The 23,460-nt window shown below is 51.4% G+C and overlaps 1 protein-coding gene across 5 annotated transcripts in view; it reads right to left on the minus strand.

The window, feature by feature from the left end:
- Window positions 1–401: 401 nt before the first annotated feature.
- Window positions 402–23,460, minus strand: part of EPS8 (EGFR pathway substrate 8, signaling adaptor) — a 205,426-nt gene continuing 182,367 nt past the window's right edge. For 3 of the 5 annotated variants that reach the window (XM_069762743.1, XM_069762745.1, XM_069762742.1), the window contains 4 exons: window positions 23,152–23,362; window positions 5,785–5,965; window positions 3,326–3,455; window positions 402–942 (listed from right to left, as the gene is read on the minus strand). In XM_069762743.1, coding sequence (XP_069618844.1) covers window positions 829–942; window positions 3,326–3,455; window positions 5,785–5,965; window positions 23,152–23,362 — 636 coding nt within the window. In that variant the 3' untranslated portion in view covers window positions 402–828. Of the gene's footprint in view, window positions 943–3,325; window positions 3,456–5,784; window positions 5,966–23,064; window positions 23,363–23,460 lie in introns of all 5 variants that reach the window. The other 2 variants (XR_011320615.1, XM_069762744.1) reach the window with 2 other exon arrangements.

Raw genomic sequence — 23,460 nt, forward strand, 5'->3', positions numbered from 1 at the left:
GCTGTATCCTACTTGACCGATGCACTACTAGAAAAACAATATGGTGCACAATCTAGAATTACGTAGACCTATTTGTGCTGGTTTACCTTTTATTTGCTTTTTGATCCCTTTCCTTTGTGCTTCCTTCCGTGTTCTAGGCCGATACCGATATTCGGTTAATGCCGCTCGGTTCTTGCTTACATGAATGTCATAGACCAGGCTCAATGGGACTGAAGGAAGCCCTGGGGATCGATGACGTGAGGGCCATGACTTCTCCATATTGTATATATGTTAGACATCTGCAGGCACCATATAACCCTCCTACACCCTGGCCTCCAGCCACACGGTCGCTCTATGTCTATGTACACTTGTACCGTACAACATGATGTCGTCACATGAGATTTACATAAGACACGTGAAAATCAGGTTGTAAAAACAATTTACTCATTAAAAGCCTGAGAAAAATAATTTATATATTTATCATATACTCAATAACAAGATAAACTTTAATTCATAGAAGGCAAATATACAAGATACAGTCACAGCTTCAGGTTCCTGAACTGTTTCGGCAACGACGTGGAGCCATAACTATGGCTAAACATCTAATACTGCAGCAAACACAAGACGGGGCCATCCAGCCATCTTCAGCAGAAAGCCCCCCTACCCAGGATAGCCCTCACATTCCCTAGTACAGAGAGATCGGAAAAAAAGGTGGCAGTACGCTCCCTCCAGAATTGGATCATCCACCTGGAAACCCAAGCACATAAGGGAAAAAAAACGTCAGGATATGGATGCAACGGCCAAACCCACCGAGAAAATTGGTGAGATGAAGAAAATAAAAAGACAAAGTCAGTGATTGTTCCCTTCATCAAATGATTCCACCCCAGAGTCACTGGCGGCAGCATTGATCTTCTCTTGGCGTTTTCTCATTATCTCCTGCAGCTCCGAATTACCATTCATCTTCTGGAATAAAAAGAGAACGGGAATTTTACTTCAGATCAGTCTCGTCCTTTACCAAGAAACCAAACATTAGATCAGTCCGGATAATGTTCCCCTGAACTGGGTGTGATCGGGGATGGTGAAGATCTGTCTGAGGAGCAGTCAGGCAAGGATCTGTACTGGGAGGGATGGTCAACCACAAGCATCTATACCGAGAGTGATGGGCGACCAAGGATCTGTACCGGGAGAGATAGGCGACCACAAGAAGTGTTACCGGAAGGGATGAGCGACCGCAAGGATCTGTACTGGGAGGAATGGGCGACCACAAGGATCTGTACCGGGAGCGATAGGCAACCAAGGATCTGTACTGGGAGGGATGGGTGACCGCAAGAAGTGTTACCAGGAGGGATGGTTGACCATAAGGATCTGTAGCGGGAGGGATTGGTGACTGCAAGGATTTGCATGGGGGGGATGGGCAATCACAAGGATTTTTACCAGGAGGCATAGGCGACTGCAAGGATTTTTACCGGAAGGGATGGGCGACCACAATGATCTATACTGGGAGCAGCAAGGCAAGGATCTGTACTGGGAGAGATGGTCGACCACAAGGATCTGTACTGGGAGGGATGGGGGACCACAAGGATCTCTATTGGGAGCAGCGGGGATTACAAGGTATTGTATGGGGAGCGATCAGAAACCACAAGGATCTGTACTGGGAAGGATGATCGACCACAAGGATCTGTACTGGGAGGGATGATCGACCACAAGGATTGGTACTGGAAGAGATGGGTGACCACAAGGATCTGTTCTGGGAGGGAAGGACGACCACAAGGATCTGTACTGGGAGGGATGGACGACCACAAGGATCTGCACTGGTGGAGGATGGGGGACCACAAGGATCTGCACTGGTGGAGGATGGGGGACCGCAAGGATCTGTACTGGGAGGGATGATCGACCACAAGGATTGGTACTGGGAGAGATGGGTGACCACAAGGATCTGTTCTGGGAGGGATGGACGACCACAAGGATCTGTACTGGGAGGGATGGACGACCACAAGGATCTGCACTGGGGGGGGGCATGGTGGATCACAAGGATCTATACTGGGAGGGATGTGGGACCACAAGGATCTGTACTGGGAGGGATGGGGGACCAAAAGGATCTCTATTGGAAGCAGCGGGGATTACAAGGTATTGTATGGGGAGCGATCAGAAACCACAAGGATCTGTACTGGGAAGGATGATCGACCACAAGGATCTGTACTGGGAGGGATGATCGACCACAAGGATTGGTACTGGGAGAGATGGGTGACCACAAGGATCTGTTCTGGGAGGGATGGACGACCACAAGGATCTGTACTGGGAGGGATGGACGACCACAAGGGTCTGCACTGGGGGGGGGCATGGGGGATCACAAGGATCTATACTGGGAGGGATGTGGGACCACAAGGATCTGTACTGGGAGGGATGGGGGACCACAAGGATCTCTATTGGAAGCAGCGGGGATTACAAGGTATTGTATGGGGAGCGATCAGAAACCACAAGGATCTGTACTGGGAGAGATGGTCAACCACAAGAATTGGTACTGGGAGAGATGGGTGACCACAAGGATCTGTACTGGGAGGGATGGACGACCACAAGGATCTGTACTGGGAGGGATGAGCGACCACAAGGATCTGAACTGGGAGGGATGAGCGACCACAAGGATCTCTATAGGGAGCAGCGGTGACTACAAGTTTTCGTAAGAGGAGCGGTAAGAAACCACAAGGATCTGTACTGGGAGGGATGAGCGACCACAAGGATCTGTACTGGGAGGGATGGGCGACCACAAGGATCTGTGCTGGGAGGGATGGGCGACCACAAGGATCTGTACTGGGAGGGATGGGCGACCACAAGGATCTGTACTGGGAGGGATGGGCGACCACAACGATCTGTACCTAGAGTTGACGAGGATACCCCAACAATCTTGCCTTTGTGACATCTGGAATTTTCTGCAGGAGGAGGGCAGAGTAGAGAGGACAGATGTTTGGTTGCCATCAAGTGAAATCTTTGTGCCCTGAGAAAGGCTGGCCCTTCATGATTTATCATGTTTCATCAGGTTTTATCTGAAGACTGCAGACTGGAGGATGAATGTTTTTTCCACTAGATAATGGGGAGGGCCCTCAGGAACAAGCATCTAGTCCATCCCTGCTGAGAACATGTAGGTGTGAACATTATTCTGCATCCATCTCTCCTGTTCGGTCGCTGAACGTGGTCACCATCTCCCCAATCTGCCTCACCAGAGATCATACAACTGCTCGAATGCACTAAAGGAAACCCTAATACTTCAGTTACTAAGGGACCAAGGAGCCACAATTCGAAAAAAGGGAACGCGTCCATCATAGAGTGACATTCCAGACACACACGTTACCTCGAGAGAAGCTTTCTGCACCGTCACCTGATTGTAGACGCGTGGCCCCTCAGGACACACAGTTCTTAATTCATCTTTTGTGAGAGAGAAGAGCTGTGCTCCAGTTAACACTCCCAGACAATCGACAGTTCTATCAAACAGAGGAATGAAAAGTGTTAACAGGATAAAAGTATTAAACGCAGGGCAGCTGTACCGCACTCATCATCCTCCCAGAGCAGCTACAACCCCGAGCCCATCCTCCCAGAGCAGCTACAACCTCGAGCCCATCCTCCCAGAGCAGCTACAACCCCGAGCCCATGCTCCCAGAGCAGCTACAACCTCGCGCCCATCCTTCCAGAGCCGCTACAACCCCGAGCCCATCCTCCCAGAGCAGCTACAACCTCGAGCCCATCCTCCCAGAGCAGCTACAACCCCGAGCCCATGCTCCCAGAGCAGCTACAACCTCGAGCCCATCCTTCCAGAGCAGCTACAACCCCGAGCCCATCCTCCCAAAGCAGCTACAACCCCGAGCCCATCCTCCCAGAGCAGCTACAACTCCGAGCCCATGCTCCCAGAGCAGCTACAACCTCGAGCCCATCCTCCCAGAGCAGATACAACCCCGAGCCCATCCTCCCAAAGCAGCTACAACCCCGAGCCCATCCTCCCAGAGCAGCTACAACCCCGAGCCCATCCTTCCAGAGCAGCTACAACCCCGAGCCCATCCTCCCAAAGCAGCTACAACCCCGAGCCCATCCTCCCAGAGCAGCTGCAACCCCGAGCCCATCCTCCCAGAGCAGCTACAACCCCGAGCCCATCCTCCCAGAGCAGATACAACCCCGAGCCCATCCTCCCAGAGCAGCTACTACCCCGAGCCCATCCTCCCAGAGCAGCTACAACCCCGAGCCCATCCTCCCAGAGCAGATACAACCCCGAGCCCATCCTCCCAGAGCAGCTACAACCCCGAGCCCATCCTCCCAGAGCAGCTACAACCCCGAGCCCATCCTCCCAGAGCAGCTACAACCCCGAGCCCATCCTCCCAGAGCAGCTACAACCCCGAGCCCATCCTCCCAGAGCAGCTACAACCCCGAGCCCATCCTCCCAGAGCAGATACAACCCCGAGCCCATCCTCCCAGAGCAGCTACAACCCCGAGCCCATCCTCCCAGAGCAGCTACAACCCCGAGCCCATCCTCCCAGAGCAGCTACAACCCCGAGCCCATCCTCCCAGAGCAGCTACAACCCCGAGCCCATCCTCCCAGAGCAGATACAACCCCGAGCCCATCCTCCCAGAGCAGCTACTACCCCGAGCCCATCCTCCCAGAGCAGCTACAACCCCGAGCCCATCCTCCCAGAGCAGCTACAACCCCGAGCCCATCCTCCCAGAGCAGCTACAACCCCGAGCCCATCCTCCCAGAGCAGCTACAACCCCGAGCCCATCCTCCCAGAGCAGATACAACCCCGAGCCCATCCTCCCAGAGCAGCTACAACCCCGAGCCCATCCTCCCAGAGCAGCTACAACCCCGAGCCCATCCTCCCAGAGCAGCTACAACCCCGAGCCCATCCTCCCAGAGCAGCTACAACCCCGAGCCCATCCTCCCAGAGCAGCTACAACCCCGAGCCCATCCTCCCAGAGCAGCTACAACCCCGAGCCCATCCTCCCAGAGCAGCTACAACCCCGAGCCCATCCTCCCAGAGCAGCTACAACCCCGAGCCCATCCTCCCAGAGCAGCTACAACCCCGAGCCCATCCTCCCAGAGCAGCTACAACCCGGAGCCCATCCTCCCAGAGAAGCTGCACCCGATTCCATCCTCCTGGAGCAGATACAACCCCGAGCCCATCCTACCAGAGCAGCTACAACCCCGAGCCCATCCTTCCAGAGCAGCTACAACCCCGAGCCCATCCTCCCAGAGCAGATACAACCCCGAGCCCATCCTCCCAGAGCAGATACAACCCCGAGCCCATCCTCCCAGAGCAGATACAACCCCGAGCCCATCCTCCCAGAGCAGCTACAACCCCGAGCCCATCCTCCCAGAGCAGCTACAACCCCGAGCCCATCCTCCCAGAGAAGCTGCACCCGATTCCATCCTCCTGGAGCAGCTGCCCCCCGATCCCATCCTCCCAGAGCAGCTACAACCCCGATCCCATTCTCCCGGAGAAGCTGCACCCCTGATTCCATCCTCCCAGAGAACCTGCCCCCCGATCCCAATTCTCCCTGAGCAACTGCCCCCCGATCCCATCCTCCCGGAGCAGATGCACCCCTGATCCCATCCTCCCGGAGCAGATGCACCCCCGATCCCATTTTCCCGGAGCAGCTGCACCCTGGAAGTCCATCCTCTCAAAGCAGCTAATTGCCCTGTCCCCATCCGCCCGATGTAGCTGAGCCCCTGTCCTCATCCATCTGGCATGACTGCGCTCCCGACCACATTCATCCGGCTCAGCTGCTCCCCCAAAAAGAGAAGACTCATCACCCTAAGGGACGTACGTGGAAGTAAATCCCTTTGCAAGCAGCCATGTCTTAACCTCCTCAGCCGACGAGCTATAGGACACGTTGGCCACTGGTGCATTTTGCCGGGGGATAGTGAATCTTTTTTGCGCAGCATTGCGCCCAATTGTCAGTCGATGAACTAATTCATCCTGAACTTCTTCCATCTGAGATTTCCTCCCTGGAGAAGAAGACAGTACAGATCACAAAACATCTCCGCCATTAGATCTACAGGAAGAGCCAATATGGCGCCAACATATAAAGGGTGGACCACCACTTGCACAAAAAAAAACCTACTTAGTGCACAAATGGGCTATCAAATCGAATTGGCCAAACAGCCAGCGACAAGGTGTACCCATTTGTTGGAATCCTAAACGTTATCCCCGTCTTCTGGGCTGAAAGGCTGCAAATGTAAAGGGTGTACTTTTGCTATGGCTGACCCACTCAAACAATTCAGGTAGTCAGGATACAGCTCTAATTAAAAAGGTGGAGGCTATGTGCAGACGTAGGAAATGTGGTGCAGAATTTTCTGCACTAAATCTGCATCTCCTGGCAGAATCCGCAGGTGCGTTTTTTATGCGTTTTATATGCATTTTTTGTGCAGATTTTACCACTGTGGATTTCTATAATGGAGGGTGCAGAAACGCTGTAGAACTGCACAAAAGTGGCATGCACTTCTTTGAAATCTGCAGCGTTTCTGCGCAGATTTTTCTGCACCATCTGCACAGCTTTTTTTTTCACATATATTTACATTGTACTGTAAATCACAGTGCAGTTCTGCAGCGTTTCTGGGGCAGAAAAATCTGCTGCAGTTCTGCACTAAATCTGCATCGTGTGCACATACCCTTAAACTGATGGAAGGAGGTGGCTCAGTTACAAGGAGTGAGCTACATATATCAAAAAAATTGGAACTGGATCCTGCCTGCCTGAATTGTCGAAATAGGTCAGCCATATTGTAGGAACACCCATTCCTCTAGTGTCTGAATGTGGTGGCCATATTGGAGGCACACTCTTCCAGTATGGTGGGTATGAGGCGGCCATATTGGAGGCACACCCTTCCTGTATGGTCTGTATGAGGCAGCCATATTGGAGGCACACCCTTCCTGTATGGTCTGTATGAGGCAGCCATATTGGAGGCACACCCTTCCTGTATGGTCTGTATGAGGCAGCCATATTGGAGGCACACCCTTCCTGTATGGTCTGTATGAGGCAGCCATATTGGAGGCACACCCTTCCTGTATGGTGGGTATGAGGCGGCCAAATTGTAGGCACACCCTTCCTGTATGGTGGGTATGAGGCGGCCATATTGGAGGCACACTCTTCCTGTATGGTCTGTATCGGTGGCCATATTGGAGGCACACTCTTCCTGTATGGTCTGTATCGGTGGCCATATTGGAGGCACACTCTTCCTGTATGGTCTGTATCGGTGGCCATATTGGAGGCACATCCTTCCTGTATGGTCTGTATGAGGCGGCCAAATTGGAGGCACACCCTTCCTGTATGGTCTGTATGAGGCAGCCATATTGGAGGCACACCCTTCCTGTATGGTCTGTATGAGGCAGCCATATTGGAGGCACACCCTTCCTGTATGGTGGGTATGAGGCGGCCAAATTGGAGGCACACCCTTCCTGTATGGTCTGTATGAGGCGGCCATATTGGAGGCACACCCTTCCTGTATGGTCTGTATGAGGCGGCCATATTGGAGGCACACCCTTCCTGTATGGTCTGTATGAGGCAGCCATATTGGAGGCACACCCTTCCTGTATGGTGGGTATGAGGCGGCCATATGGGAGGCACACCCTTCCTGTATGGTCTGTATGAGGCAGCCATATTGGAGGCACACCCATCCTGTATGGTCTGTATCGGTGGCCATATTGGAGGCACACCCTTCCTAATATGGTGGGTATGAGGCGGCCATATTGGAGGCACACCCTTCCTAATATGGTGGGTATGAGGCGGCCATATTGGAGGCACACCCTTCCTGTATGGTCTGTATGAGGCAGCCATATTGGAGGCACACTCTTCCAGTATGGTGGGTATGAGGCAGCCATATTGGAGGCACACCCTTCCTGTATGAGGCGGCCATATTGGAGGCACACTCTTCCAGTATGGTGGGTATGAGGCGGCCATATTGGAGGCACACCCTTCCTGTATGGTCTGTATGAGGCGGCCATATTGGAGGCACACTCTTCCAGTATGGTGGGTATGAGGCGGCCATATTGGAGGCACACCCTTTCTGTATGGTCTGTATGAGGCAGCCATATTGGAGGCACACCCTTTCTGTATGGTGGGTATGAGGCAGCCATATTGGAGGCACACCCTTCCTGTATGGTCTGTATGAGGCGGCCACATTGGAGGCACACCCTTCCTGTATGGTCTGTATGAGGCGGCCATATTGGAGGCACACCCTTCCTGTATGGTCTGTATGAGGCGGCCATATTGGAGGCACACCCTTCCTGTATGGTCTGTATGAGGCGGCCACATTGGAGGCACACCCTTCCTGTATGGTCTGTATGAGGCGGCCAAATTGGAGGCACACCCTTCCTGTATGGTGGGTATGAGGCGGCCATATGGGAGGCACACCCTTCCTGTATGGTCTGTATGAGGCGGCCATATTGGAGGCACACCCTTCCTGCATGGTCTGTATGAGGCGGCCATATTGGAGGCACACCCTTCCTGTATGGTCTGTATGAGGCGGCCACATTGGAGGCACACCCTTCCTGTATGGTCTGTATGAGGCAGCCAAATTGGAGGCACACCCTTCCTGTATGGTGGGTATGAGGCGGCCATATGGGAGGCACACCCTTCCTGTATGGTCTGTATCGGTGGCCATATTGGAGGCACACCTTTCCTGTATTGTCTGTATCGGTGGCCATATTGGAGGCACACCCATCCTGTATGGTCTGTATCGGTGGCCATATTGGAGGCACACCCTTCCTAATATGGTGGGTATGAGGCGGCCATATTGGAGGCACACCCTTCCTGTATGAGGCAGCCATATTGGAGGCACACCCTTCCTGTATGGTGGGTATGAGGCACCCATATTGGAGGCACACCCTTCCTGTATGGGGTGGCCACATTGGAGGCACATCCTTCCTGTATGGTCTGTATAGTGGGGCCATATTGGAGGCACATACTTCCTGTATGGTCTGTATGAGGTGGCCATATTGGAGGCACACTCTTCCAGTATGGTGGGTATGAGGCAGCCATATTGGAGGCACACCCTTCCTGTATGGTCTGTATGAGGCAGCCATATTGGAGGCACACCCTTCCTGTATGGTGGGTATGAGGCAGCCATATTGGAGGCACACCCTTCCTGTATGGTGGGTATGAGGCAGTCATATTGGAGGCACACCCTTCCTGTATGGTCTGTATGAGGCAGCCATATTGGAGGCACACCCTTTCTGTATGGTGGGTATGAGGCAGCCAAATTGGAGGCACACCCTTCCTGTATGGTGGGTATGAGGCAGCCATATTGGAGGCACACCCTTCTTGTATGGTCTGTATGAGGCGGCCATATTGGAGGCACACCCTTCCTGTATGGTCTGTATGAGGCGGCCATATTGGAGGCACACCCTTCCTGTATGGTGGGTATGAGGCAGCCATATTGGAGGCACACTCTTCCTGTATGGTCTGTATGAGGCAGCCATATTGGAGGCACACCCTTCCTGTATGGTTTGTATGAGGCAGCCATATTGGAGGCACACCCTTTCTGTATGGTGGGTATGAGGCAGCCAAATTGGAGGCACACCCATCCTGTATGGTCTGTATCGGTGGCCATATTGGAGGCACACCCTTCCTGTATGGTGGGTATGAGGCAGCCAAATTGGAGGCACACCTTTCCTGTATGGTCTGTATCGGTGGCCATATTGGAGGCACACCCTTCCTGTATGGTCTGTATGGGGCGGCCACATTGGAGGCACACCCTTCCTGTATGGTCTGTATGAGGCGGCCACATTGGAGGCACATCCTTCCTGTATGGTGTGTATGGGGCGGCCACATTGGAGGCACACCCTTCCTGTAGAATCTGTATGGGGGTAGTCATATCGGAGTCACACCCTTCTTGTTGTATCTGTATGGAGGTTAGTCATATTGTAGTCACACCCTTCTTGTAGTATCTGTATGGGGGTAGTCATATTGTTGTCACACCCTTCTTGTAGTATCTGTATGGAGGGTAGTCATATCGGAGTCACACCCTTCTTGTAGTATCTGTATGGGGGTAGTCATATTGGAGTCACACCCTTCTCGGAGTATCTGTATGGAGGGTAGTCATATCGGAGTCACACCCTTCTCGTAGTATCTGCATGGGGGTAGTCATATTGGAGTCACACCCTTCCCGTAGTATCTGCATGGGGGTAGTCATATCGGAGTCACACCCTTCTCGTAGTATCTGTATGGGGGTAGTCATATCGGAGCCACACCCTTCCCGTACTGTCTGTATGGGGGGTAGTCATATTGGAGTCACACCCTTCCCGTAGTATCTGCATGGGGGTAGTCATATTGGAGTCACACCCTTCCCGTACTGTCTGTATGGGGGTAGTCATATTGGAGTCACACCCTTCCCGTAGTATCTGTATGGGGGTAGTCATATTGGAGTCACACCCTTCCCGTACTGTCTGTATGGGGGTAGTCATATCGGAGTCACACCCTTCCCGTAGTATCTGCATGGGGGTAGTCATATTGGAGTCACACCCTTCCCGTACTGTCTGTATGGGGGTAGTCATATCGGAGTCACACCCTTCTTGTAGTATCTGTATGGGGGTAGTCATATCGGAGTCACACCCTTCTCGTAGTATCTGTATGAGGGTAGTCATATTGGAGTCAAACCCTTCCCGTACTGTCTGTATGGGGGGTAGTCATATTGGAGTCACACCCTTCCCGTAGTATCTGCATGGGGGTAGTCATATCGGAGTCACACCCTTCTTGTAGTATCTGTATGGAGGGTAGTCATATCGGAGTCACACCCTTCTCGTAGTATCTGTATGGGGGTAGTCATATTGGAGTCACACCCTTCCCGTACTGTCTGTATGGGGGTAGTCATATTGGAGTCACACCCTTCCCGTAGTATCTGTATGGGGGTAGTCATATTGGAGTCACACCCTTCCCGTACTGTCTGTATGGGGGTAGTCATATCGGAGTCACACCCTTCCCGTAGTATCTGCATGGGGGTAGTCATATTGGAGTCACACCCTTCCCGTACTGTCTGTATGGGGGTAGTCATATTGGAGTCACACCCTTCCCGTAGTATCTGTATGGGGGTAGTCATATTGGAGTCACACCCTTCCCGTACTGTCTGTATGGGGGTAGTCATATCGGAGTCACACCCTTCCCGTAGTATCTGCATGGGGGTAGTCATATTGGAGTCACACCCTTCCCGTACTGTCTGTATGGGGGTAGTCATATCGGAGTCACACCCTTCTTGTAGTATCTGTATGGGGGTAGTCATATCGGAGTCACACCCTTCTCGTAGTATCTGTATGAGGGTAGTCATATTGGAGTCAAACCCTTCCCGTACTGTCTGTATGGGGGGTAGTCATATTGGAGTCACACCCTTCCCGTAGTATCTGCATGGGGGTAGTCATATCGGAGTCACACCCTTCTTGTAGTATCTGTATGGAGGGTAGTCATATCGGAGTCACACCCTTCTCGTAGTATCTGTATGGGGGTAGTCATATTGGAGTCACACCCTTCCCGTACTGTCTGTATGGGGGTAGTCATATCGGAGTCACACCCTTCTTGTAGTATCTGTATGGGGGTAGTCATATCGGAGTCACACCCTTCTCGTAGTATCTGTATGAGGGTAGTCATATTGGAGTCACACCCTTCCCGTACTGTCTGTATGGGGGGTAGTCATATTGGAGTCACACCCTTCCCGTACTGTCTGTATGGGGGTAGTCATATTGGAGTCACACCCTTCCCGTAGTATCTGTATGGGGGTAGTCATATCGGAGTCACACCCTTCCCGTAGTATCTGTATGGGGGTAGTCATATCGGAGTCACACCCTTCCCGTACTGTCTGTATGGGGGTAGTCATATTGGAGTCACACCCTTCCCGTAGTATCTGCATGGGGGTAGTCATATTGGAGTCACACCCTTCCCGTAGTATCTGTATGGGGGTAGTCATATCGGAGTCACACCCTTCCCGTACTGTCTGTATGGGGGTAGTCATATTGGAGTCACACCCTTCCCGTAGTATCTGCATGGGGGTAGTCATATTGGAGTCACACCCTTCCCGTAGTATCTGTTTGGGGGTAGTCATATCGGAGTCACACCCTTCCCGTACTGTCTGTATGGGGGTAGTCATATTGGAGTCACACCCTTCCCGTAGTATCTGTATGGGGGTAATCATATCGGAGTCACACCCTTCCCGTACTGTCTGTATGGGGGTAGTCATATTGGAGTCACACCCTTCTTGTAGTATCTGTATGGGGGTAGTCATATCGGAGTCACACCCTTCTCGTAGTATCTGTATGGGGGTAGTCATATTGGAGTCACACCCTTCCCGTAGTATCTGTATGGGGGTAGTCATATCGGAGTCACACCCTTCCCGTACTGTCTGTATGGGGGTAGTCATATTGGAGTCACACCCTTCCCGTAGTATCTGCATGGGGGTAGTCATATTGGAGTCACACCCTTCCCGTAGTATCTGTATGGGGGTAGTCATATTGGAGTCACACCCTTCCCGTAGTATCTGCATGGGGGTAGTCATATTGGAGTCACACCCTTCCCGTAGTATCTGCATGGGGGTAGTCATATTGGAGTCACACCCTTCCCGTAGTATCTGTATGGGGGTAGTCATATTGGAGTCACACCCTTCCCGTAGTATCTGTATGGGGGTAGTCATATCGGAGTCACACCCTTCCCGTACTGTCTGTATGGGGGTAGTCATATTGGAGTCACACCCTTCCCGTCCTGTCTGTATGGGGGTAGTCATATTGGAGTCACACCCTTCCCGTAGTATCTGTATGGGGGTAGTCATATCGGAGTCACACCCTTCCCGTACTGTCTGTATGGGGGTAGTCATATTGGAGTCACACCCTTCCCGTAGTATCTGCATGGGGGTAGTCATATTGGAGTCACACCCTTCCTGTAGTATCTGCATGGGGGTAGTCATATTGGAGTCACACCCTTCCTCTACTGTCTGTATTTGGATGGCCATACTGGTTGACACTTTATGGCAGCTGAAATAAATGCAACATCTGTCGTGTCTGAGCTGGGATTGTACAGTTCACACATCCTGCAGCACTGCCATTCATTTCATTTTGCATAGAAACTGAACATAAAAAAACCCGAGACCTGAATCTGGAACAAGAAAATAATTCAGATATGCCAAAATCCTCAAATTCTACCATTCACTGGTGAAAATAGCCATCCATATACTTCACTAAGGATCCTCCTCTGTGCTCCCATATAGGTACTACACCCCTACATTCAGAGAACTGATATCGTTCCATCTACTCTACTCCTACACCCAGAGAATCCTGGCGCGGCCCCACCCAGTGTACGAATGCACCATTCTATTCACTGCTCTACCCCTACCTCCAGAGTATCATGGCACAATACCACCCAGTGTACCAATGCACCATTCTATTCACTGCTCTACCCCTACCCCTAGAGTATCATGGCACAGTACCACCCAGTGTATCAAAGCACCATTCTACTCAGTGCTCTACCCCTACTCCCAGAGGATCATGGCGCTGTCCCACCCAGTGTACCAAAGCACCATTCTATTCACTGCTCTACTCCTACCCCCAGAGTATCATGGCACAGTACCACCCAGTGTACCGAAGCACCATTCTATTCACTGCTCTACCCGTACCTCCAGAGTATCATGGCACAATACCACCCAGTGTACCAATGCACCATTCTATTCACTGCTCTACCCCTACCCCCAGAGTATCATGGCACAGTACCACCCAGTGTACCAATGCACCATTCTATTCACTGCTCTACTCCTACCCCCAGAGTATCATGGCACAATACCACCCAGTGTACCAATGCACCATTCTATTCACTGCTCTACTCCTACCCCCAGAGTATCATGGCACTATACCACCCAGTGTACCAATGCACCATTCTATTCACTGCTCTACCCCTACCCCCAGAGTATCATGGCACAGTACCACCCAGTGTACCAATGCACCATTCTATTCACTGCTCTACAACTACCTCCAGAGGATCATGGCGCCATCCCACCCAGTGTACCAATGCACCATTCTATTCACTGCTCTACAACTACCTCCAGAGGATCATGGCGCCATCCCACCCAGTGTACCAATGCACCATTTTATTCACTGCTCTACCCCTACTTCCGGAGTATCATGGCACAGTACCACCCAGTGTACCAAAGCACCATTCTATTCACTGCTCTACTCCTACCCCCAGAGTATCATGGCACAATACCACCCAGTGTACCAATGCACCATTCTATTCACTGCTCTACCCCTACCCCCAGAGTATCATATCACAGTACCACCCAGTATACCAATGCACCATTCTATTCACTGCTCTACCCCTACCCCCAGAGTATCATGGCACAGTACCACCCAGTGTACCAATGCACCATTCTATTCACTGCTCTACAACTACCTCCAGAGGATCATGGCGCCATCCCACCCAGTGTACCAATGCACCATTCTATTCACTGCTCTACAACTACCTCCAGAGGATCATGGCGCCATCCCACCCAGTGTACCAATGCACCATTCTATTCACTGCTCTACCCCTACTTCCAGAGTATCATGACACAGTACCACCCAGTGTACCAATGCACCATTCTATTCACTGCTCTACCCCTACTTCCAGAGTATCATGGCACAGTACCACCCAGTGTACCAATGCACCATTCTATTCACTGCTCTACCCCTACCCCCAGAGTATCATGGCACAGTACCACCCAGTGTACCAATGCACCATTCTATTCACTGCTCTACCCCTACCCCCAGAGTATCATGGCACAGTACCACCCAGTGTACCAATGCACCATTCTATTTACTGCTCTACCCCTACCTCCAGAGTATCATGGCACTATACCACCCAGTGTACCAATGCACCATTCTATTCACTGCTTTACCCCTACCCCCAGAGTATCATGGCACAGTACCACCCAGTGTACCAAAGCACCATTCTATTCACTGCTCTACTCCTACCCCCAGAGTATCATGGCACAATACCACCCAGTGTACCAATGCACCATTCTATTCACTGCTCTACAACTACCTCCAGAGGATCATGGCGCCATCCCACCCAGTGTACCAATGCACCATTCTATTCACTGCTCTACAACTACCTCCAGAGGATCATGGCGCCATCCCACCCAGTGTACCAATGCACCATTCTATTCACTGCTCTACCCCTACTTCCAGAGTATCATGGCACTATACCACCCAGTGTACCAATGCACCATTCTATTCACTGCTTTACCCCTACCCCCAGAGTATCATGGCACAGTACCACCCAGTGTACCAAAGCACCATTCTATTCACTGCTCTACTCCTACCCCCAGAGTATCATGGCACAATACCACCCAGTGTACCAATGCACCATTCTATTCACTGCTCTACAACTACCTCCAGAGGATCATGGCGCCATCCCACCCAGTGTACCAATGCACCATTCTATTCACTGCTCTACAACTACCTCCAGAGGATCATGGCGCCATCCCACCCAGTGTACCAATGCACCATTCTATTCACTGCTCTACAACTACCTCCAGAGGATCATGGCGCCATCCCACCCAGTGTACCAAAGCACCATTCTATTCACTGCTCTACTCCTACCCCCAGAGTATCATGGCACAATACCACCCAGTGTACCAATGCACCATTCTATTCACTGCTCTACCCCTACCCCCAGAGTATCATGGCACAGTACCACCCAGTGTACCAATGCACCATTCTATTCACTGCTCTACCCCTACTTCCAGAGTATCATGGCACAGTACCACCCAGTGTACCAATGCACCATTCTATTCACTGCTCTACCCCTACTTCCAGAGTATCATGGCACAGTACCACCCAGTGTACCAATGCACCATTCTATTCACTGCTCTACCCCTACTTCCAGAGGATCATGGCACTATACCACCCAGTGTACCAATGCACCATTCTATTCACTGCTCTACCCCTACCTCCAGAGGATCATGGCGCTGTCCCACCCAGTGTACCAATGCACCATTCTATTCACTGCTCTACCCCTACCCCCAGAGTATCATGGCACAGTACCACCCAGTGTACCAATGCACCATTCTATTCACTGCTCTACAACTACCTCCAGAGGATCATGGCGCCATCCCACCCAGTGTACCAATGCACCATTCTATTCACTGCTCTACAACTACCTCCAGAGGATCGTGGCGCCATCCCACCCAGTGTACCAATGCACCATTCTATTCACTGCTTTACCCCTACCCCCAGAGTATCATGGCACAGTACCACCCAGTGTACCAATGCACCATTCTATTCACTGCTCTACTCCTACCCCCAGAGTATCGTGGCACAGTACCACCCAGTGTACCAATGCACCATTCTATTCACTGCTCTACCCCTACTTCCAGAGTATCATGGCACAGTACCACCCAGTGTACCAATGCACCATTCTATTCACTGCTCTACCCCTACCCCCAGAGTATCATGGCACAGTACCACCCAGTGTACCAATGCACCATTCTATTCACTGCTCTACCCCTACTTCCAGAGTATCATGGCACAGTACCACCCAGTGTACCAATGCACCATTCTATTCACTGCTCTACCCCTACCCCCAGAGTATCATGGCACAGTACCACCCAGTGTACCAATGCACCATTCTATTCACTGCTCTACCCCTACTTCCAGAGTATCATGGCACAGTACCACCCAGTGTACCAATGCACCATTCTATTCACTGCTCTACCCCTACCTCCAGAGTATCATGGCACAATACCACCCAGTGTACCAATGCACCATTCTACTCAGTGCTCTACCCCTACTCCCAGAGGATCATGGCGCTGTCCCACCCAGTGTACCAATGCACCATTCTATTCACTGCTCTACTCCTACCCCCAGAGTATCATGGCACAGTACCACCCAGTGTACCGAAGCACCATTCTATTCACTGCTCTACCCCTACCTCCAGAGTATCATGGCACAATACCACCCAGTGTACCAATGCACCATTCTATTCACTGCTCTACCCCTACTCCCAGAGGATCATGGCGCTGTCCCACCCAGTGTACCAAAGCACCATTCTATTCACTGCTCTACTCCTACCCCCAGAGTATCATGGCACAGTACCACCCAGTGTACCGAAGCACCATTCTATTCACTGCTCTACCCCTACCTCCAGAGTATCATGGCACAATACCACCCAGTGTACCAATGCACCATTCTATTCACTGCTCTACCCCTACCCCCAGAGTATCATGGCACAGTACCACCCAGTGTACCAATGCACCAGTCTATTCACTGCTCTACTCCTACCCCCAGAGTATCATGGCACAATACCACCCAGTGTACCAATGCACCATTCTATTCACTGCTCTACCCCTACCCCCAGAGTATCATGGCACAGTACCACCCAGTGTACCAATGCACCATTCTATTCACTGCTCTACAACTACCTCCAGAGGATCATGGCGCCATCCCACCCAGTGTACCAATGCACCATTCTATTCACTGCTCTACAACTACCTCCAGAGGATCATGGCGCCATCCCACCCAGTGTACCAATGCACCATTCTATTCACTGCTCTACCCCTACTTCCAGAGTATCATGGCACAGTACCACCCAGTGTACCAAAGCACCATTCTATTCACTGCTCTACTCCTACCCCCAGAGTATCATGGCACAATACCACCCAGTGTACCAATGCACCATTCTATTCACTGCTCTACCCCTACCCCCAGAGTATCATAGCACAGTACCACCCAGTGTACCAATGCACCATTCTATTTACTGCTCTACATCTACCTCCAGAGGATCATGGCGCCATCCCACCCAGTGTACCAATGCACCATTCTATTTACTGCTCTACCCCTACCCCCAGAGTATCATGGCACAGTACCACCCAGTGTACCAATGCACCATTCTATTCACTGCTCTACCCCTACCCCCAGAGTATCATGGCACAGTACCACCCAGTGTACCAATGCACCATTCTATTCACTGCTCTACCCCTACCCCCAGAGTATCATGGCACAGTACCACCCAGTGTACCAATGCACCATTCTATTTACTGCTCTACCCCTACCTCCAGAGTATCATGGCACTATACCACCCAGTGTACCAATGCACCATTCTATTCACTGCTCTACCCCTACCCCCACCCCCAGAGTATCATGGCACAGTACCACCCAGTGTACCAAAGCACCATTCTATTCACTGCTCTACTCCTACCCCCAGAGTATCATGGCACAATACCACCCAGTGTACCAATGCACCATTCTATTCACTGCTCTACCCCTACCCCCAGAGTATCATGGCACAGTACCACCCAGTGTACCAATGCACCATTCTATTCACTGCTCTACTCCTACCCCCAGAGTATCATGGCACAATACCACCCAGTGTACCAATGCACCATTCTATTCACTGCTCTACCCCTACCTCCAGAGGATCATGGCACAGTACCACCCAGTGTACCAATGCACCATTCTATTCACTGCTCTACCCCTACCTCCAGAGGATCATGGCGCTGTCCCACCCAGTGTACCAATGCACCATTCTATTCACTGCTCTACCCCTACCCCCAGAGTATCATGGCACAGTACCACCCAGTGTACCAATGCACCATTCTATTCACTGCTCTACCCCTACCTCCAGAGTATCATGGCACTATACCACCCAGTGTACCAATGCACCATTCTATTCACTGCTCTACCCCTACCTCCAGAGTATCATGGCACAGTACCACCCAGTGTACCAATGCACCATTCTATTCACTGCTCTACCCCTACCTCCAGAGGATCATGGCGCTGTCCCACCCAGTGTACCAATGCACCATTCTACTCACTGCTCTACCTCTACTCCCAGAGTATCATGGCACAGTACCACCCAGTGTACCAATGCACCATTCTATTCACTGCTCTACCCCTACCTCCAGAGTATCATGGCACAGTACCACCCAGTGTACCAATGCACCATTCTATTCACTGCTCTACAACTACCTCCAGAGGATCATGGCGCCATCCCACCCAGTGTACCAATGCACCATTCTATTCACTGCTCTACAACTACCTCCAGAGGATCGTGGCGCCATCCCACCCAGTGTACCAATGCACCATTCTATTCACTGCTCTACCCCTACTTCCAGAGTATCATGGCACAGTACCACCCAGTGTACCAATGCACCATTCTATTCACTGCTCTACCCCTACCCCCAGAGTATCATGGCACAGTACCACCCAGTGTACCAATGCACCATTCTATTCACTGCTCTACCCCTACCTCCAGAGGATCATGGCGCTGTCCCACCCAGTGTACCGAAGCACCATTCTATTCACTGCTCTACAACTACCTCCAGAGTATCATGGCACAATACCACCCAGTGTACCAATGCACCATTCTATTCACTGCTCTACCCCTACCTCCAGAGTATCATGGCACAGTACCACCCAGTGTACCAATGCACCATTCTATTCACTGCTCTACAACTACCTCCAGAGGATCATGGCGCCATCCCACCCAGTGTACCAATGCACCATTCTATTCACTGCTCTACAACTACCTCCAGAGGATCGTGGCGCCATCCCACCCAGTGTACCAATGCACCATTCTATTCACTGCTCTACCCCTACTTCCAGAGTATCATGGCACAGTACCACCCAGTGTACCAATGCACCATTCTATTCACTGCTCTACCCCTACCCCCAGAGTATCATGGCACAGTACCACCCAGTGTACCAATGCACCATTCTATTCACTGCTCTACCCCTGCTTCCAGAGTATCATGGCACAGTACCACCCAGTGTACCAATGCTCCATTCTATTCACTGCTTTACCCCTACCCCCAGAGTATCATGGCACAGTACCACCCAGTGTACCAATGCACCATTCTATTCACTGCTCTACCCCTACCTCCAGAGGATCATGGCGCTGTCCCACCCAGTGTACCAATGCACCATTCTATTCACTGCTCTACCCCTACCTCCAGAGGATCATGGCGCTGTCCCACCCAGTGTACCGAAGCACCATTCTATTCACTGCTCTACAACTACCTCCAGAGTATCATGGCACAATACCACCCAGTGTACCAATGCACCATTCTATTCACTGCTCTACCCCTACTCCAGGAGTATCATGGCACAGTGCCACCCAGTGTACCAATGCACCATTCTATTCACTGCTCTACCCCTACCCCTAGAGTATCATGGCACAATACCACCCAGTGTACCAATGCACCATTCTATTCACTGCTCTACCCCTACCTCTACCCCCAGAGTATCATGGCACAGTGCCACCCAGTGTACCAAGGCTCCATTCTATTCACTGCTCTACCCCTACCTCTACCCCCAGAGTATCATGGCACAGTGCCACCCAGTGTACCAATGCACCATTCTATTCACTGCTCTACCCCCACCCCTAGAGTACCATGGCACAATACCACCCAGTGTACCAATGCTCCATTCTATTCACTGCTTTACCCCTACCCCCAGAGGATCATGGCACAGTGCCACCCAGTGTACCAATGCTCCATTCTATTCACTGCTCTACCCCTACCTCCAGAGGATCATGGCGCCCTCCCAGCCATTCTATTCAGTGCTTTACCCCTAACTCTACCCCCAGAGTATCATGGTGCCTTTCCACCCAGTGTACCAATACCCCCATACTATTCAGTGCTCTATCCCCAGTGTATCATGGCGCAGTCCAGTGTACCAATGCCCATTCTATTCAGTGCTTTACCCCAACTTCTAAGCCCAGAGGATCCTAGTGCCATCTCACCCAGTGTACCAATGCCCCATTCTTTTCAGTGCTATATCCCTATTTCTACCCTCTCGAGTATCACATCACAGTCCCATACAGTGTACCAACGCCCCATTCTATTCAGTGCTTTACCCCTACTTCTACCCCTAGAGGATCATGTCACAGTCCCATACAGTGTACCAATTCCCCATTCTATTCAGTGCTTTACCCACAGTGTAGCATGGTGCCGTCCTAGCCAGTGTACAAATGCTCAATTCTATTCAGTGCTCTACTCCTACCTCCAGAGTATCATGGCCCAGTCCCACCCAGTGCATCAATACACCATTCTATTTAGTGCTATACCCCTACCACTCTACCCCCAGAGGATCATAGTGCCCTCCCACCCAGTGTACCAATACCCCATTCTATCCCCTACGTCTTCTCCCAGAGCATCACTGCACAGTCCCACCCAGTGTACAAATGCACTATTCTATTCAGTGCTCTACACCTATATCTACCCCCAGAGGATCATGGCACAGACCCACCCAGTGTACCAATGCCCCATTCTATTCAGTGCTCTACCCCTACCTCTACCCATAGAGGATCATGGTGCCCTCCCACCCAGTGTACCAATGCACCATTCTATCCAATGCTCTACCCCTACCTCTACTCCTAAAATATCATGGCATCCTACCCAGTGTACTGATGCATCATTCTACTTTGTGCTCTACTCCTAGGAGTATCATGTTACAGTCCCTTGTACCAATGCCCCATTCTATTCAGTGCTCTACCCCTACATCTACCCCAGAGTATCATGGTGTCATCCCACCCAATGTATCAACACCCCTTCCTATTCAGTGCTCTACCCCTACCTCCAGAGTATCATGGTGCTGTCCCACCCAGTGTACCAATGCCCCATTCTATTTAGTGCTCTACCCCTACCTCTACCCCCAAAGGATCATGGTGTCGTCCTGCCCAGTGTACCAATGCACCATTCTATTCAGTGCTTTATCCCTACCTCTATCCACAGAGGATCATGGTGCCCTCCCACCCAGTGTACAAATACACCATTCTATTCAGTGTTCTATCCTCTACCTCTACACAGTTCCACGCAGTGTACCAATGCACCATTTCATTCAGTGCTCAACTCCTAAAGTATCATGGCACCGTCCCACCAAGTGTACCAATGCCCCATTGTATTTAATGCTCTACCCTACCTCTGCCCCCAGAGTATCATCTCACAGTCCCATCAAGTGTACCATTGCCCCATCCTATTCAGTGCTCTACCCCTAGCTCTACTCCCAGAGGATCATGGTGCAGTCCCACCCACTGTACCAAAGCACCATTCTATTCGGTGTTGAACCACTAGCTCTATCCCCAAAGTATCATGTGACAGTCCCATACAGTGTACCAATATCCCATTTTATTCAGTGCTCTATCCCTACCTCTAGTCCCAGAGTATCATGACGCCATCCCTCACAGTGCACCAATGCTCCATTCTATTCAGAGCTCCACCACTACCTGTAACTCCAGAGGATCATGGTGCAGTTCCACCCAGTGAACCAATGCCCCAGTTTTTTCAGTACTCTACCCCTACTCCCAGATTATCATATAACAGTCCCACACAGTGTACCAGTGACCGATTCTATTCAGTCCTCTAACCCCATGTCTAGCCCCAGAGTACCATGGCACCGTCCCACCCAGTGTACCAATGCCCCATTCTATTCAGTGCTCTACACCTATCTCTACCCTCATAATATCATGGCACATTCCAAGCCAGTGTACCAATGTACCATTCTATTCAGTGCTCTACCCCTACCCCCAGAGGATCATGGCACAGTACCACCCAGTGTACCAATGCACCATTCTATTCACTGCTCTACCCCTACTTCCAGAGTATCATGGCGCCGTCTCACCCAGTGTACCAATGCACCATTCTATTCACTGCTCTACCCCTACTTCCAGAGGATCATGGCGCTGTCCCACCCAGTGTACCGAAGCACCATTCTATTCACTGCTCTACAACTACCTCTAACCCTAGAGGATCATGGTGCCGTCCCACCCAGTGTTCCAATGCCCCACTCTATTCAGTGCTCTACCCCTACCTCTAACCCTAGAGGATCATGGTGCCGTCCCACCCAGTGTACCAATGCCCCATTCTATTCAGTGCTCTACCCCTACCTCTAACCCTAGAGGATCATGGTGCCGTCCCACCCAGTGTACCAATGCCCCATTCTATTCAGTGCTCTACCCCTACCTCTAACCCTAGAGGATCATGGTGCTGTCCCACCCAGTGTACCAATGCACCATTCTATTCACTGCTCTACCCCTACGTCTACTCCCAGAGGATCATGGCACCGTCCCACCAAATGTACCAATGCACCATTCTATTCAGTGTACCTTAGCGCTCTTCTTCCCAGTGTACTCCTATATCATTCCATCTGCTCTACTCCTACACACAGAGGATCCCGGAACCTTTCCGCTTACGGTCACATGGCTTGGTTCCTTGGGCATCTCGTGCTCCGCTGCCACCACTGTCACTGGACGTGCTGCTTTGTCGGCTGACAAGATTTCCTGATAGACAAGACCTTGATGCAGGCAAGGAGATGCCCGGAGGGGCAGGAACAGGAGTCGGGGGAGGGCTGGGGGCAGTTATATTTGGCTCTACCTTCCTTGCAACGAATTCAGATTTTTGTTTCTAAAACGACAAATGTAAATACATCACATGCATTGTATACGCATATCTATACACACATACACACACACCTACATACACACAAACAGTACAAACCAAAA

Source organism: Ranitomeya imitator, chromosome 4, assembly GCF_032444005.1.
Source record: "Ranitomeya imitator isolate aRanImi1 chromosome 4, aRanImi1.pri, whole genome shotgun sequence".
In the NCBI taxonomy this organism is placed as follows: Eukaryota; Metazoa; Chordata; class Amphibia; order Anura; family Dendrobatidae; genus Ranitomeya; species Ranitomeya imitator.